The sequence below is a fragment of the Falco biarmicus genome, chromosome 6, assembly GCF_023638135.1.
Source record: "Falco biarmicus isolate bFalBia1 chromosome 6, bFalBia1.pri, whole genome shotgun sequence".
Classification (NCBI taxonomy): domain Eukaryota; kingdom Metazoa; phylum Chordata; class Aves; order Falconiformes; family Falconidae; genus Falco; species Falco biarmicus.
Genome location: NC_079293.1, coordinates 6,821,268 through 6,838,938, shown reverse-complemented (window position 1 = coordinate 6,838,938; position 17,671 = coordinate 6,821,268). Strand labels below are relative to the sequence as shown.

Sequence of the window (17,671 nt, the reverse complement as noted above, 5' to 3'; positions counted from 1 at the left end):
TTCATATTGGAATTTTCCTCTGCACTCAGCATATTTAGCAGCAGCAGCCTGAAATCCCCCTTCACCCATTTCTCTCATACATGTTTGAACCTATTTTCACATAACTAATTAGAAATGGATTGCCCTAGTCTAAGAAAATTTTGTATCTCTCCTCTAGATTCATTTGTAACACCATGTCTAAGGGGACACGGAACCTTTCCTGATCTATATCAGTTGTTAACTCTTTATTTAGTTCCACCTTACAATTAAGAATGTTAAATCCTAGTTACTATTAAGCTATGCACAAGACTATGTAGCTATGTCCACTTAAAACAAAGTCATGTTCTCATCTTACTTTCATTTAATAAGCTCGTTTCTGTCCTTGCCTTCATAAAAACCCAAACCACAACAAACAGAAACCTGACTGAAATCATACATCCATCACGTGCCCATTACCACTAACAGTCCACAACTTTTCTTCCCTCTAAATTACCGTACAAATGGTGCTAGTATGACAGAATCACTGGAATCCAGCTCTTTATTTAATCTTGAATAATCAATAGTAGAGGAAGCTTCTTGTTCAAGTTTGGCAAAGAAGATCTCTTTTTCTTTTTGTTCTTCCAAGGTATCCAATCCAACTCCCATGATACTGTGATTAGGCCCAGAAGCTAAAACTGAACCTAAATTTCAAAACAAAGATTAAACTAACTGTGTCTGTGCTGTATGTCCATGTAGAATAGTCATAATAAGTAACAACAACTACAGACTCATAACGTATTAATAGTATCATATCATCACAAACTAGTACTAGGAGCTTTCAGTTCACGAGATGCAACTGACAGAAGTGAAGAATCCCGATTTGCAATGAATTAAGGTAAACTGCTTGTAATAGTAATTTATTTAGCTCTAGCTAAATTAATGAAAAGGTTGTGCTCTCTGTTCTCACCATTTGTCTCCAGGCTGTCTCTACTTAAGGATACAGCAACCCCATTACTCTCCTGAAGCTGCATCTTTTCCACATGCATATTCTCATTACTTTCTCCCATAGGCTGTGAAGTGTTCCGTATCTTGACAAAGCTTCCATTGGCTCCAAACATTCCTAGGAAAAAAGTTGCAATATGCTTGACTATCATCTAAAAGCTGTTTGTACGGTATTTCAGTCTTCCAGTCATCTTCCACAACCACCAATTTTAATCTCATATTGCAACAGCAAAGATACGGTCTCACAAATCACATTCATTTAACTTCCATTTCTATTATGAGGTATGTAGATCTTGTTTAATTAGTTAAATAGGCTTGTAAAAACTGACTTACTGTCACATTACTCACAGAAAACAATCACGCAGACAAAACCATATACAGAACACTTCTTTGTTAAAAGTTTGTTCGTATTGTTTGATCTACCAGCCCCAGAGAAAGCACGGCAAATTTTTGAAAATAGTAGCCATCAGTTTAGCCAGCTACATTTCATTTGTTGCAAATTAAATGCTTTAAGGTAAAAAACAGTAACCAAAGTTACTGAAATGCCATTGATGAACACCCAGTTCTTTCATTCTGTATGTTTATGCAACTACAACATGCAGCTGCTCTCCTTACTGTAATTTCATTGTTGTGAGGGTTCAACATCACCTTACCCAACTTTCTGTGTGACTTCTGCTCTTGGATAGAATGCTGCCTTATTAACTTCCTTATGGAAAACTAAAACCCAAATATTGCAGGACATTACTAGTTAAAAAGCAGTGCCAAGTCCCTTCTTGCCCCTAAAGCACACACATTTATATTTAGATTCTTCAGAGGTTCTCTTAGGAGAAGGGCTAGGAGAAAAGCTGCTAATGCATTTAATCCAATGACATATGAAATGATTTAACAGTTCTCACAGAAGGGAACAGAAACCATGTCTGTCTTTTCCAACATGAATCTCCAGTTGGTAAAATAAACGCAGAATTTTTTGTTCTGTCTGGCCAAATGATGTTTAGACTGTAGCTGTGCCCTTGTACCGCACATAGCGGGAGGGGTGAAGCACCGACAACACTCATTTCCTGCTGGCAGGAGACTGCAGGAGATGCGTACATCAACAACCCTTCAGACCAAGAACACTAAACCAGTCTTCCATGTGCTGAGCAAGTGCTTCAGCTCTGGGCTGTTACTCTGTCCTCTACACAGGTCCAAGCAAGCCCTTTCTAAGAAAAGCCATACTTGCCTATATCATGACAATGGAGAATCTTCTCCCTTCAGTACTGAAAATGTACCCAGGGTGAGGCAGGGTGCAGAAAGTAAGGGCCTGAACACCTCCTCCTTCCCTACAGGCAGCCCTTAGCACGTGCATTCTGATTATAAGAGACTCCCTGTTAAGAAGTAGAACATACAAACCTAAAGTTCATCATGGGGCAAATGTAACGTGGGGCAAAAGTCCCCTTGCACATTTTATCGGGAGGCTAAGCACCCTACATCTTGGAAATTACTTCCACGCTCCTGTATCTAACTTGAACTCCATCCTCAATACAGAGATCTGACTGACTTGCCTTATATGCGAGAAATAAATGTCAGAGACATCAACTAAAGGTCAAGCTCCACACGTATACAAAGTTAACACCTGAATAAATACATTTTGCTACTGCATTGAAAAGTATAAAATGGAAAGCTCAAAACACTAAACAGGAGTGAACAAATATGAATAGTCCATTTCTCTGGTAACTTAATGCAGTAATTTAAAGTAATTTACCCAGATGGCACCCTATCCTAGTTACCAAGACAGCCAACAGGACTCTGTTTGCAGTTGGGTCACAATTTTATTTTTTTTCCCCCCAAAGCTTTAGATTAGCCATAGTCTCACCAGACCTCCCACACCCTATTTTTCAATGGCACTATGTTATCATAATCAAAGATAAACTGTCACTGCCCTCCTATGTAAGACATTTAACAAAGGAGATGGGAAAAAGACAATTAGAACATTTAACAGAACAAAATTTTCGAGAAAAATGTTTTCCTGAGTTGCTTTATTTAAATCATCTCAAGCTCAATGAACTTTCTGAACAGACTTGCATTGATCTTGAAGGCTTCATGGGATTTATGCAAGCTTTCTAATATTTCCTAAGTTTTTGTTAAGTTTGTCAAACCAGACCAGAGCTTTTTTTTAAAAAGCATGTCCCATAATAATCTGAAAGTCAAATACTGTTTTTCAGTCATTGAGTTTTGCAATTCTGCCACTCCAATTCCCAGCCACACACCCCAGATTACAGGGGATACTACCATTGCTAATGAAGGCAAGAATGTCTTTTTTATTCACCCTACACAATCTGAACTCTGAGAAACCTATCAAACTTGGAAAAAATATCCACTTGGATGGACTTCAAAGTCTCTTTTCAGTGTGTTTTTTGGTTGTTTGAACAGTCCTACTGATTTGTGTGGGGCTTGCAGAAGTGATTTATTTGGGGGGCATGGGGGAGTGGGGTGTGGTGTTACTTTTCATACAAATTTCTTGAAGTAGCAGTCTTCTTGAACTCCTATATCTTCATATGCAATATTTTGTAAGGCTAACGATATATAATATTCTTTTTTGAAGTTCTGCCACTCAAAATTAATTTAAGTAAGAGCCCGAGTTTCACTTAGAAAAACATTTCTAACTACCACACTTCCAGGAAAAAGTTTAAAAACATAAATACAAAGTACTCAAACCTACAACGATAAATATCTATTTAAAAAAGTAACTTCTTTTCTCCTTAATCTGTCCAGGACTGTTAGAATTGAGCCATTTTACCTTTCTAACATCATACAAAATACAGTAAATTTGTTACCCTCAGAACTGCCTGGACTGTCAGAAGTGAGGCTTCCTTCTTCTTTGTTTAAATATGAATCTTTCTTGTCCTTATGAAATTTTTCCAGCATTTTGAATTTAGATAAAGCCTTGCTGCAAGATGCACTGGAAGAAGGTTTAGGGGGAACTACTTTTAAGTGTACACAAACATTTATAAGTTTTTACACAAAACAGACAGGGAATAAAGAGGAAAACAAGATGTGAGAATTCAGACTGACACTTCTGAAAAAAGTAATGCAGTTCAGTTTCTTATAGCTAGAAAATTATAGATAATTCAATCTACAACTAGAGTTACAAGTATTAACTTCTGAGAATAAAACTCTTTCCCCCCCTTATTTTTTAAAAAAAGACAAATTCCTTCTTACTCTACATGTACCTAGCATTCAAATACACGGCTCTAGTGCCTCAATATAATACCTGAAATCAAAGAAAACTAGTAAAACTACTTAAACAATATGAGAAGTTCTGTACTACAAGTTTTGAAAGATTATCTAGATTGGTTCAAAGAAAAGTAGAAAAACATAGGTACGTAAGTGTGAATTTATCACTGTCAGGTACAAGAACTGCATGTTCTTCGCTCAGACCCTTGTGAGGACTCGCTTAGCAGCAAATACAACCAAACACCTTCCATTCACATTAGTAGAATTAAGTTTAAATAACAGTACCTATGCTGAAAACTGTGCTCTCTCATGGTACTTACGTGATAGTCACACTGCACACTTTACACCCCTTAAGCTACCCAGATGCACTTGTTAAGACTTTTCCTTGTTCAAATTGTCCAGGGTGGAAGGTGCTTCTAAACTGGCTAATTCAGAGAAAACTCTTAGTTACAGGTCTTCTGACTTTACCTTGACACAAGAGAGAGCAAGAGTCATCTAGGGGATTGGGCCAAATACTTCTGCTATCCAGAAACAGGACTATGAGGATATGTGATGAGATATCCGTTCCAATACAACACCTGGGTCCTTTATTCCCTCAACTGACATCCAAGTCCACTAGTAAGACATCACTTCTCTGGATTTATATTCTTCCACATTTACTGGGAAACTAAAACTGTTGACAGCATGCCTTCTGTTATAACTAATGCCTAGTAATAACTAACTAATGTTATGCCTTTTAAAACAGTAATTTGAAATAACTACCAAAGTCCTCCTATTGCTCCTATTTAAAATATTAAGCCTAACTCGAGAAACAGATTCAGTATTAGTGTTTATTTCCCAGACCAAGATGCTTTATAGCTATTTCTATGCAAAGGAGGCTTATGAAAACAGGGCAGCATATATGCTCTAGAAAGCTAACACAGAGAAATGCTCTACAGGCTACATAGCAGAAACCAACGTGACCTAAAGACCAGGTGCCAAATATTTCTTTGTCATTGCTCTCCAAAATATTATTGATCTGCTTGAATTTAACACCAAAGCCACATTTCAACTAGTAGATACAAGGTAACTGCTATTGTTCTGTACACAAAAGTATTTCATGATCTATGTTTATAATTCTTAATTAAGCTCCAGAGTATCTCTTCAGATAGCATAAAAAGTGACTTCACATAAAAGGTTGAATCTGAAGTGACACTGACTAAAATAATCTTGTAGATTAAACTTTGTTTGTCATTATTACACCAACTGTATTTTTTCTGTTCCAGGAGCAGCCTGTACCAGACAGCCTACTGGTCAGCAGAGGGAAAAGAATCACATCAATAAAAAAAAGTAGGACAGTGAATATTAATATTTCTTGAGTATGAAATAGAAAAGTGTAAGAGATTTTCTGTTTACTAAACATTCTGACTTGTTCAGATCTTCAGAGTTATTCTCCCCCACGGCTTACATTCAATACTGTCTGTCCCACATCAGATATGTAGTGATTAATGACATTAATGACAACTGAGCAGAAGCTCACACAGTTGTTATTTTCTTCTGGAAATGACAAATGAAGTAAGTGGCAGCTTGCTTTCAGTGACAGCGCTATGGTCAAATGGACAATTTGCAAAGGATTTTCTATAGAAAACGCACTAGTGATACAAAGCTGATATTGAATAAATATAACAAGACATATTTAATCAAATACCAGACTGTGAATCTGAATAGGGACTCTTTTGTTCACTATTTTCCACTATTTCAGCATGGCTTTCCATCAGTGTCTTCTCTTTTCCCAGTTTAACAAATCTTGTTTGAAAATCTTGAAGAGTAAGACAAACAGCAAAAACAGACAGGCAAGAAAGACAAGACAAGAATTCTTATTATCCAATTTCTTTTCAGCATTTAAATGACAAAAGCAAATAGAAAGGACGTTAGAGGTAGGTCTTTAACCTGTCAAATATGGAAGACAGTATCTTGAATCATATTTGCACATTTCAGTTTAAAGCTGAAGCACAAGGAGTTCCAACGTGCCTAGAATAACAAGCTGAGATATTTTAAAATATACTTTATACTTCTCAGCCCAACAAACAGAAATAGTCTATGCTGCTTACCATTAATCTACAAAACCAAGTGAAAATCGGATATTGGTTTAAATCTCTACTTATTTCCTGGCACTTCTGTAACAAGATGCCTTGGAAAAAACAATCAGACAACAACAACAAAAAAATGCATAGCGTGTATTTAGTCTTCCAGTCATCTCTCTTTGTGCCTTTCCGAGAAAGCATGGTATAGATAGATAATGAAGTAACTAAAAATGAAAACCTCAAATCAGAAACAATTTATCAGCTTGGTGCATTACTCAAGCTGATTACCCAGACTTCATACTTTGTTAATATAACAATATCTCTATACAGTGCCAAACACATCAATTCATATATACGGAACACAAATTTGTAACGCAGTGCTTCACTGTGGGTGGAGGTAAGACTTACATTTACATAAATTTGGTCCATGATGACAAAACACTTCAAAAATAATAATTTTATTAGCTGACAGCCTGTTAATGAAGTCCTAACTCCAACCAACATGAAGGTTCAAGCCTAGAAGAATATACAAGGATCTCCATAAAATTACAAAGCGTGTCAGCATTACACTTCTCAGAAATTAAATTCAGCTGATTTCTTTATTATCATCACAGCAATATTATTTTTTTCCTGCAGGACAATTATTTTACTATTTAGGGCACACTTAATAACATTACAAAGCTACAAATCTAAATAATCTTCTTAGTCACCCTGTGCAGTAACTAATATTGCAATGCTTCTGTGCCTTTATCCACTATTAATACATCTGAACAACGTACTACACAACATACATCTCTTGGAAAACATTAGATTGTCTTGCATGCTTCCAAGTACTATGTCAAATACAAACAGACACACAGAGAGGAAAAAACGAGCAGTTCTAGAAGCCTATCCATACCAAGCTCCTTAAGGTCACCTGACCTGTCATTTTAAAATATTGCAAGTGTATCTACATGAACCAAAATCATAGCATAGTTTGTAGGGTGTACCCTTTATGCGTGGGATTCATCATTCTCAGTTATAGCCACATAAAAGTTATGTACTTTCACAACCACAGAGGAAAACTCAAGTTTATACTGAAGGTGGCCAAGCTGGCCTCTGCCAATGACTGTTTTCTGACAGGAAGTTAATTGCCCTACAACTAGTTAGCAGAATGGCATTCATCATAACACAGATTGCTTCTGTGCTAGGCAGCTCCTCATCTATCACAGTATACGTTAATACAGCTGCTACCGTTTCCAAGTGTCCGGTGTGACAAATACAGCCCTTTCCTGATGGGATGATACAACCAGGAGCTCTGCTTCACACCACCCAGCTGTCCTCTTCTTGCCAAGACAGAGCCTGGAAAGCCCTCTGGCAAAATTTTAAGGCCCCTCTGCTTGGCAATACTTGTTCCTAGGTGGCATATGGGTGGTGGGATATGGCTTACTGTGTATGTCACACAAGCACAGAATTCTATGCAGAAACTGGTAACAGAGGTACAGATCCTAACAATCTGACTGGCAAAAATGGTGCATGGGGAAGAATTCAGCACACAGATCTAGCATATCTGCCCCACGTTCGTATTCTGAGTTTTATTATGTCCAACTGCCAAGACACATTGGACCTTTGCTTTGATTCAAAAAGCATTACACACAGATTACTTTCAACTTCCTCCAAAAAATCCAGCCCCTTCATCTAGAATATGAATATGAACAGGTTAGCTTCTTTTCCAAGTAAATGTATTCCATACCAGCAAAACTGGGTAGGCTCACCTTCGGAATGTTTTCCTATTAAAAGGAGAAGCATTTTTTGAGACCTTAAGAAGTTTACCAGAACTCTTTTTATTTTATACGTCAATAAACTGCAGATCAAGTATGTTTCAGTCCTAATAGCTTTACTTCTAGTTAAATTACACAGCTGATAAGATATTTTTAATTGAAAAAATAAAAGTGATAGAATTGGAACAACTTGATATAATCCCATTATTTCTTCTAATTCTGCTCTGCATTGTACTTAACCCACACAAGCATTGTCCTCTAAAATTTGTAATCACCCTGTCTTCTAAGTACCTATTCCAGTGTGTTCTGGTTTAAGCAGCATGAGAAGCATTAAAGTGCTTTATGGGTTGCCTCAAGCATCTCAGAAAAACCATGGAAGAATGCTTGACTTCTGAAGACACCTGAAAACTTTGATATTATGTAGAAAAATGAGGTCATGCTAACAGCTTAATTCGCGCACTTTGCCCAGCAAGAACACTCTGTCTTTCCAGTTTTTGAAAAGCTGTAAGGAAATCGTAGTATCTCATAACTACATGATAGGAACTCTCTCATAGCCATTTGAGTTTTCCAACAACATCTTAAAAGGTTAGAGACAGATAAGCCGTCCAGACAACACCTGTTAGGGTTATGCCTAAATGGCACAAATGCTGACTAAGATTCGACTCCTAACTATGACAACATTGACAGGACAGAGCTACGCTTAAAACTGGAGAATACCAGCAGTATCTTAACTCTGACAAGTGAAAAACTGATTCTGGAACCTTCTGTTAAGCTTCAGTTATAAATTATACAAATCATGAAAATAAGACTTCACCAATTACTATAAGCACAAGAGGCAATCACTCTGTGGAAACTACTCATAGGCTTTACTACCCAATAAGAAAGCAACGAAGACATGGAAAACTAGGGGTGGAAACCTTACAAACAATAATGTATTTTCTTTCAGAACTATGTGACTAAGTCAATACTGGCCTAGCAATCATGTAATCACAGTCCTTTTCCCCTTGAGTTCTTGCCAAGGGAAATGATGAGAATATTGACAGACACACATCTTTGAATCAGCTGCTGTTGAAAACTTTTTATGCATTTCCCTAACCTATTACAAATACTTAATTTGCGTAAGATTACACAAATGGGTCTTTTTCCTCTCCAGTTTTGACAAAAGAAATCTATAAAAGGTCAGTGTAAGGAACATGCTGGTAACAAAACACACCCACAAATATTTCAGCAGAATTCATGGTTTTGATTTTCTAATTATCTTCCTATTAATGACGTGTTTACTCTTCACAAGTTTTAATAACTCGAAAGCTACAGAAAAAGCAGCAGAAAGCTTGCTTACAGCTTGAGTATGATCCTTTAAAAAAAACAACCCCAACAATTACATTTGGGTTTTAATGCTTTACAAACTCGCACTGTAATCTTCTAGACTTGAGTGGCACCAACTTAACCTGAAACCAGGCCTGTATGAAGTCTAAGAAAGTACTAGCCTGACCCCCTGTGGCCAAAAAATTGCAAAACTGCATTATTTTACCACCATCGTCTGAATCTTCCTCAGAGATCCACCATGGCACTGAATTCTTTTTCTTCGTTTCTTTTTTCCTGGGCTGTCCCAATGTCTCAAGAACGCTGGATTTTTTCTTCGAATTTCCAAGTGAATCATCTGAAAGAGACTGAGTCAATTGCATACAACATTAAAGACAGCTTTTACATATTCGCATTGTTCAACTGTCTTTCAGCCACTGAGTTCTAGACTTCTGAGTTCAGATGCCTCTCTTCACTCCCCACTGCCTGCCTTTTTTGTACATGCATGTCAAAGTTGACTAAGAAACAATAACTATATTAATGTGGCATAATATAATAACCCCACTGCCAGAATTTGGGTATGTTAAAAGTTAACTACTTGTTAGAGTATATGTACAAAGGAACAGCATAATCAATCCTTTTTCAATTAGCTACAAAATGTAAGAACCAAAATCCCAACTACATCCCTGAAGATAATGAAGTACAGCAGAAAGTTTAGCCTTGGCCTTGCTTTGTACATGAACAACATTATTAAAATTCTAAAAATAAACCTTCACAAGCAACATTCTAGCTCCCAGGAAATCAGACTTTAGAAATTAATTTTATACTTTGCATTTATGGAAATTAGTAGAAATGTCAGAGCCATTCCTACCCAACTCTGTGCATTAAGCTTCTGTGTGTGTTAGTCATCCATGCCAATTTTGACTGATGGCTTAAATCAATGGAGGAAAAAAAGTCTACGAATATGAACATTCTATGAATTGAAGTTACTGAAGAGTAACAGGAAGGAAAAGACCTAAAGATACTTCATAAGACAACAACTTTTTTTTTTAAGTGATGCAGCTTTTTTAAAAAACAAACAAATCTCTGCTGTTTTCCTTTAATAAAGCTCTTTCTGGCTTACAGAAGGCTCAAAGCCACAATTAGCTGTCCAGACACTGAACAAGGAAATATATTCATTAAGCTAGTGCACTGCAACCTCATGTACTACGTATTCTTTGTGCTTGAACTCAGTAAACATTGGGTTAAGGGTAGTGGCATACTTTTATTTTTATCTTTTAGCCATAACTGTTGAAACCAATTGTCCCAAAGTGTCCCAAAGAACACAGTGAACAGTTAGCAAAAACCATAAAGCGTAAGAAACAAAGAATTCACATACAAAACACATCATATGGGACAATTTCAAAAGCTTCACTTTTATAATAGACACAAATAAGAAAATGTGATAGTATTAAAATACTAGAGACAACAGGACTGTGGGTATTTAATATGTAAAACACAAGAGGATGTTATATTAAAACAAGCCTTTGCAGTCTACTACCTGATTCCTATTGCTTAAAAAGCACTACCATAAAAGCTTACCTTTACTATATATCTAACACTTTAATTTACACAGGCCTAACAAGAACATCCATAAATCAAATGCCAATTATCCAAAACGACCATTTAAAAAAAAAAAATAATATTCTTACAAGTATCTCTGACCAACAACTTTAGAGCTTACAGTTTCACTTGAGAAAACTAAATGCCTGTCATACAGTCTCAAAAAGAATGTTTAAGTGCTCTGTGCCTTGCACTTCAATAAGACACAATTTTAATGAATTATGAAGCTGCTAGGCAACAGGATGTATCGCAATTTCTTTAAGTTGGCTCAGTGACACAGAACAAAACTTTCACATTCATAATAAATTTCCTATAAATAACAACTTCCTTACAACACAAGTACTAGTGCCATTGTCCCTGAAGGGTGGGCTGCCTCCTGCTAGCTAGAAGTACTGACAGGCTTGATGCAAGCTCTGTTATCGCTTGCTGTTTCTTTTATGACTAACAGTATCCTCTACTCTGCAAGCAGAACTTCAGCGATGCTCATACTCCTTAGAGTATTGTAACTAAAGAAACTGCAACTCCCACAGGTTGTTCTTGAGTTCTGGAAACCTTCTATGTTCAGCCATCTTGTCAACTGCAGACAGTGAAGTTGCAGCAGCTGGGAAAGAAATGCTGACATAAAAATATTAGTGCATTTTTCCCAACATGTCAGTTGTCTCAAAAGTGAAACTTACAGGTTTTTAATTCCTTTGGAAAAAAAGTAAATAGACATCTATCAACTTTTTGGACCTGCAATGGCTTTTTAGTACCAGGAAGTAGCACTGATTTCTTCCTTTTACAAAACAGCCTGTCAGCCTCTCAGGAAAAGACACAAAAAAACCCCAAACCAAAATAATAATTAAAAAAAAAAAGCGTCAGTTATTTAATCTCAACTTAAATAAAAGTCAAAAAAGTCAGTTTTAAGAACTGAGACAACTGCATGGCATATAATCAGCTTACCACCTCCTATACACATGAAAGAACTTAAAGTAGGTAAGTAATAGAGGATTGGATCTAAAACACTCAGGACTTTCATGACTAGTCATTGTAATTGTTTCATGAAACAAGTATTTTTCAGTAAGTAAAGCCTAATCCAGATTACATTTTCAGTACGAAATAGTATTTTAATACATTTTATCTTTCAATAAAAATTTACAAAGTTTTTCAAATGTGGTTTAAGGTGTAGTGTTATTCTTCCAGGTACCATTATACAGATTTTCTAATAAATATGGTATAGCCTTTCCTTTTGAAAGCCTTCCCTCTCAGCTGTCCATGAACAAGTAGAATAAAAGTCAACCTAGAAGACTAGAAGCAGACAATGGCTTTTTCATAACTTTGCTTTGCTTGAAGTGTCATTTAAAAAAACAACTAATTGAAGCACTGTGTATTAGAAAGAGCTCCTCACACTGCAGTGGAGTTTTACAGCCACTACTCTGAAAACCTAGGAGCTATACCAATATAACAGACGACGCTTAAGGGAAATTAAAGTGACAATAAGGGAAGCATGCTAAAGCAAGATACGGGTGGTGGGGAGCAGAAAGATCACAGACACAAAGACAATGGAGGAGGAAGAGAATAATCATGGATGACAACAGGCAGTTCTGGCAAGGCATTGGGAATAAGCCTGACCAGGCAGAGGGAATCATTAAAAGACCTATCCTACATGGAGTAATTGTTATTACACATTTGTGTTTCCTTCTGTATGATAAAAGCCTAGAAAATCCTCTGCCGATAGCTTTTAAAGTTTAGCACATATGCCAAAATACTTTGGTTTAATCCTCATATTAGACCTGCATCATCCAACTGTATATACAATCTTTCAACTTTGTATGTTTTAATTGCAAACATAGATACGCTGCCCCAAAGGCAGTTTCACTGAGTTATTTAACCATCCTGTTCCATTTCTTCTTTGAAAGATTTTCTTAAGCAATATTGTCTTCTCAAACTAATGAATTTTTTGCTATTCCCCCACCCACCCCCACTGTTATACTCTCAACACAAACATCACCTACACAGTTATTTCAAAGAACAGAGCACAACAGTTTCTCATTTTTCAAACATTATAAGGGTACACACCTTTAATGAACAACAAAAATAAAGGGAGGGACATAACAGAAGATGCACACATATAAAGTAATAGAAAGTATATAACGTCATTGTTACTTGGGTCTGTATCTAGCTAGCAAAACATAAAAGAACGCATATTTTTAATGACTAGATTGGCAGTATATGCGTCTAAGAAAGCTTAAAACTTTCCAAAAGTTTCAGTTTGAAATTATAAAAAACATGAAAGACATGAGTTGTTAGAAGTTACATTATCTGGAACGTGCCAAATACCACTTATAATAATTCAATACAGCTATTTTCTTATTTTTTTTCCTCCTAACTCAAACATTCTCAACATGGGCAATAGCTGAGGAGTAAGAACAGCATGTCCAATGAGGAACAAAATACTAGAAGCAACCATATGCGGAATTTTGACAAGATTCACAAAATAAATAAAATAATAAACCTCTTCCTCTTCTTCCCCAGAGCAACTCCCTTCATAACAATAGAAAGTAAAGAATTTGACAGAAATGCAGAGCCCAATTTTCTATTTTTACTAACATGAACAATTTCTGTAATTCAAGAATGCTAACTCAAGTACATCACCAAATTAAAGGCCAAAATCTACCTTTAAGTTATCTGTGAATCTTAACTTTCAGATGGCATTTCAGTTTTCTGTACTCTCAATTTAGTATTGCTCTGTGAAGTTACATTTATTCTCCATCTGTAAAAATAACACACAAGCTGCACAGTCGAGGCAGTGTAACAGACTCACCTGGGGAAGCTAAATCTTCTTTACAAAGAAGCCTCTGGTTACTACAGATCTTTACCACATAGTACAAGTGGCAATTTTTATAGAATTGAGCACCTACATTTTTTGTAAGTAAACTGTAGCACAATCTCTACATTAAAAAAAACTTTAAGCATATATTACATATAACAGATCCCAAGAATATCCTCGGCCATCATTAGCTACACTTATATACAGTCATATAACCTATTAAAGGTCTTATGTATGCAGTATTTATATCTTAGGGTTACTACACTGTGTGTCTGACAGACCAGAGGGTAAATTTTGAAATTACAGGTCTACATGCAGTGACAAAAACATACCAAGTTAGGGCATTTTGACCACATCCAATAATTGTTAGCTTAAGTCGTTACCCACAGACTTGCATGATTTTGCCAGTACTCAAAATCATCAAGCACCCCGAGGAATAAAAAGGAATCAAATAAAAATTTTGTAATCACTACAACATACATCATTTTGTTAGGATTAATACAAGAATTTTTAAATAGAATTCAGTCAAATTAGATATTACACAGAAAAATAAGGGAATTCTTATAATGTAACTTGTGTCTACATACAGGAAAAAATTTTAATCTCATTTTCAATTATATATCAATTTGAAGCTTTTGCTACTAAATAACACAAACTGAAACACAGTCAAGAAGCAAGTGCTCTTTCTGAAGATATAAGCTAGCAGTGACAAAATATTTGATCACAAAATTGTTCTCTTGACTTCAATAGAGCAGATTAGTAGGAATTAAGTATAGCGAAGAAGTTAAAACCTTGCAAAGACCCACACATAAGACAGCTATGTGAATGTGATAAAAGCACAGCTGCATCTTCCATTTCATGTTCCTCCATGCTTAATTCCCCCCCTGTATTTTAATAAAGGGATGTGACCTTGGTCTGAAACATACCTCTTTCAGAAACTCTTCAAACTGCTCATCTAACTCTTCTTTTGAAAATCGATGAGCCATAATCTCCAGCTGGGTGTTACCTTCCAAACAACTGAGTTTAAAGACTAAGATTTAAAATAAAAATAAAGTTAATTAAAGGCATTCTGAAAGTAGAGGTAACCTAGCGATTTGCTGCTTTCATAGAGAGCTATAAGCAAAAATAATCCAAACTTTGAGAGATGCCAGATTTCATTCCTCCCACCTTTAATCTAAATTACTTACAGAATGAAGACAATCCATGCAAACATACCTGCATTACCCAGATTTCTTATCATCAAAATACTCATTGCCAAAATAACAGTTTCAGCATTTAAAAACTTTCAGGGATAAATAAAATATTATTCTCTTCATTTTTTTTTCCAAAAGACAGCTCTCAGTTACCCATACTTAAGCATTTTGTCAATGATCAAACAAGAATCCACTGCAGTAATACTTCTCAGCCATTTTAAGAGCTTTTATTCCTTTCTGTGTTTCTTCCCCAAAACGGGAGACATCTGGCATTACAAGTTGTTTCATCACCTCTGCTGTGCTTAGGACTCAGTAAACAATAAATACATGAAAGTCTTTAAGATTACAGGATGACATTAGGTTTGGTCTGCCCTGAGACAGAAAGCCAATGGCACTTGCCCTCTCCCATTCCCTAACGCGTGTGTGAACTTCTCAGGTATAAAATATACCCCACACTCAAAATGCAACAAAGCCTTTGTATATCACACTGCTCAACACATATGCTACTTCCAAAACTGCATATGTAGAGCAGCATTAAACTACCCTAGCATCTTCCAGGCTGAGAACTGGTATGTAATGTATAAAAGGGCTAAACATTTGCAGAAATGCTTTTACCATTAAATAAAACTTCTCCCAATATGAAGCCCTCTCAGTACACAGGACTGTTACCTACCTAGTAAATTGATTTTGACAGGCAAGTTGTGACAACTGCTTCCTGCTTTCACTCCTTATTCATCCATAGACCACCCGACTCTTTGGCTTTGGAAGTTAAAAAAAAAAAAAGAAATTATAGCAGACTGCCCAGACTGAGTTGAGTAAGATATCCTTATGTAAGCTCTTGGACAATAACTCCAAAAACATGGTAAGAAGATTAAGAATGTTACCTCTCATGACACACATAATCCAGTATCCTTTTATACTTTTACATCAAAGAACACTAGATGTTAAACATTAGATGCTCTAACGGTTTACGAGCTGTGCCAACCACTTCAGCAAGTGGAGAATACATAATTCCAGCCTCTACCAGAAAAAACAAACTTATTCTTCTGACATTATCTGTACTTCCAGCTTCCAGTTACAGCTTTCATAAAACAATATAAAACTTTATTTTTCCAAAGGGCAACAAATATGCCAGACAATTTCCATACCAGAAGATTACAAACATCACCCTTAGCAAATATACTTTACAGCCATACCTTTAGCACTGGAGGCTCACAAATGGCTGCACATAAACCAAAGCAGTCACTTGCTGGGATAGATGCTGCAACACAGCGCAGAAAGCAGGTTTTGGGAAGGTATGGCTAGACTGCAGGGATGAAGGAAAGCTTACAGAGCCTAACACCTTTCACGTAATCTTTTAATCATCCCGGCGTTAGGCCCAGCCGTGACCTGTGCCGCCTCCTCCTCCGGCTTCCCCTGAAGCAGAGGCAGGGCCCGGGCCGGGGGGCCGTGCTCCCCACCGCCAGCCCCTCCTCTCCCGCCCCGGGCCCAGCGACCGCTGGCGACAGGCCGCGACGGCCCCCGGCAGCTCGGGGGTCGGAGGCAAGCGGCCGGACGGGAGGAGAGCCGCCCCCGACGAGGCACAGCCAGGCCGGGCCGGCGGGCAGGGCTGGGCTCCGCGGGCCGGGGCCGCGCTCCGGAAAGCGGCTGAGAGCCGAGCGCTGCGCTGAGGGCGGGCGGCCCGCCCGCTGCCCTGCCTCGGGGCGCCGGGAGCGCACCCGGGCCGCCCCCCGGCCGCGGCCCTCCCCGCAGGCGGCGCGCTTGCCCAGGCAACCCCCGCAGCCGCCGCCGCGCCCGCCAAAACTGCCCGCGGGGCGCCGCGTCACGTGGAGCCGCCACATCCGCCGGCTGGGCGCCGCCCCCGCCCCGCGCCGCCGCGCGTGGAGGCCACGTGACGGGCGAGCAGCGCGCCCGCCGCCATGGCTACGGCGGCTGAAGTCGCCTGGGCCCGGCGCGGCCCGCGCGGCTGGAGGCGGAAGTCGCCGCGCGGTGACGTACCCCGGCGTCGCTTGCCGGGCGTGCGGAACGGCGCCGCCTGCTGGGCGGCGGCAGCGGCGGAGACGGGCGCGGGTGAGCGCGGCCAGGCCGGGCCGCGCCGCTCGGCGCTCGCACCGTGAGGGGTCACGCCAGGATAACGCGGCAGCCCCTGGCCGAGGCCTGCCGGCGCACCTGCCTGCGGCGAGCGGGGGCTGTGAGCGGGGGGAGGCGGGTGCCGGCCCCGCAGGGACGGGGACGGGCTTGGGGCCCCCTGGCCGCCTGCCCCCGGGCTGGCGGCGGCGGGGCAGAGATAGGGCCGCGGCCGTGGCATCCTCCCCGCCGTCGGTGCCGAGCTTGCGGCTCCCTGGTCTCCCGTGCCCGCCTTGTTGCGCCGCGCGGGAGCCCCGGGCGAGGCGCGGGCGCGCTGGCCGAGTGCAGCTCGTGTCCCCGTTCGGTGGCGCCGGGCCCGTGCAGGGGACCACCTGTGGCCCTGTTCACGCAGCCCGTGGGGCCAGCGCTGTTGCCACCTGCAGCCAAGAGCTCTTCCTCAGGTTCCTGAGGGATGCGCTCCTCCAGAAGTCGCCCAGCTGATCCTCTGGAAAAGCAAGATGGGAAGGGTTAAAGCGCGTTGCCTTCCCTGATGCAAAGGTCAAACCCAAACCATCCCTTCTGCTCTCGCGCAGAAATCCCCTTCTAAAGCTTTTCTAATGTTTCAGCCTTAGATGTCTGCTGCTGTGCTTTTAATACATTTTAGCACATCTCTGGAAATGTTTAAAATACACAGAGAAATTA

At 39.3% G+C, this 17,671-nt stretch overlaps 2 protein-coding genes across 8 annotated transcripts in view; one reads left to right on the top strand and one right to left on the bottom strand.

Moving 5' to 3' along the window:
* Window positions 1–16,611, bottom strand: part of CEP162 (centrosomal protein 162) — a 47,947-nt gene extending 31,336 nt beyond the window's left edge. For 2 of the 7 annotated variants that reach the window (XM_056343138.1, XM_056343139.1), the window contains exons 1-8: window positions 16,099–16,611; window positions 15,576–15,661; window positions 14,636–14,739; window positions 9,528–9,666; window positions 5,861–5,971; window positions 3,774–3,923; window positions 926–1,078; window positions 473–659 (exon numbers count right to left, since the gene is read on the bottom strand). In XM_056343138.1, coding sequence (XP_056199113.1) covers window positions 473–659; window positions 926–1,078; window positions 3,774–3,923; window positions 5,861–5,971; window positions 9,528–9,666; window positions 14,636–14,695 — 800 coding nt within the window. In that variant the 5' untranslated portion in view covers window positions 14,696–14,739; window positions 15,576–15,661; window positions 16,099–16,611. Of the gene's footprint in view, window positions 1–472; window positions 660–925; window positions 1,079–2,179; window positions 2,325–3,773; window positions 3,924–5,860; window positions 5,972–6,102; window positions 8,006–9,527; window positions 9,668–14,635; window positions 14,740–15,575; window positions 15,662–16,098 lie in introns of those variants that run through there. The other 5 variants (XM_056343140.1, XM_056343143.1, XM_056343144.1 and 2 more) reach the window with 5 other exon arrangements.
* Window positions 16,121–17,470, top strand: LOC130151377 (translation initiation factor IF-2-like). Its single transcript, XM_056343548.1, has 2 exons — window positions 16,121–16,197; window positions 16,279–17,470. The coding sequence occupies exons 1-2, from the start codon at window positions 16,121–16,123 to the stop codon at window positions 17,468–17,470; spliced, it is 1,269 nt and encodes a 422-aa protein (XP_056199523.1).
* The last annotated feature ends 201 nt before the right edge of the window (window positions 17,471–17,671 follow it).

Bases quoted from the DNA above. Each gene is read 5' to 3' on its own strand.
- LOC130151377 (XM_056343548.1), top strand. From the start codon at position 16,121: ATGGCTGCACATAAACCAAAGCAGTCACTTGCTGGGATAGATGCTGCA. The intron at 16,198-16,278 runs GTATGGCTAGAC...TCCCGGCGTTAG, and splicing joins AGAAAGCAGGTTTTGGGAAG to GCCCAGCCGTGACCTGTGCC.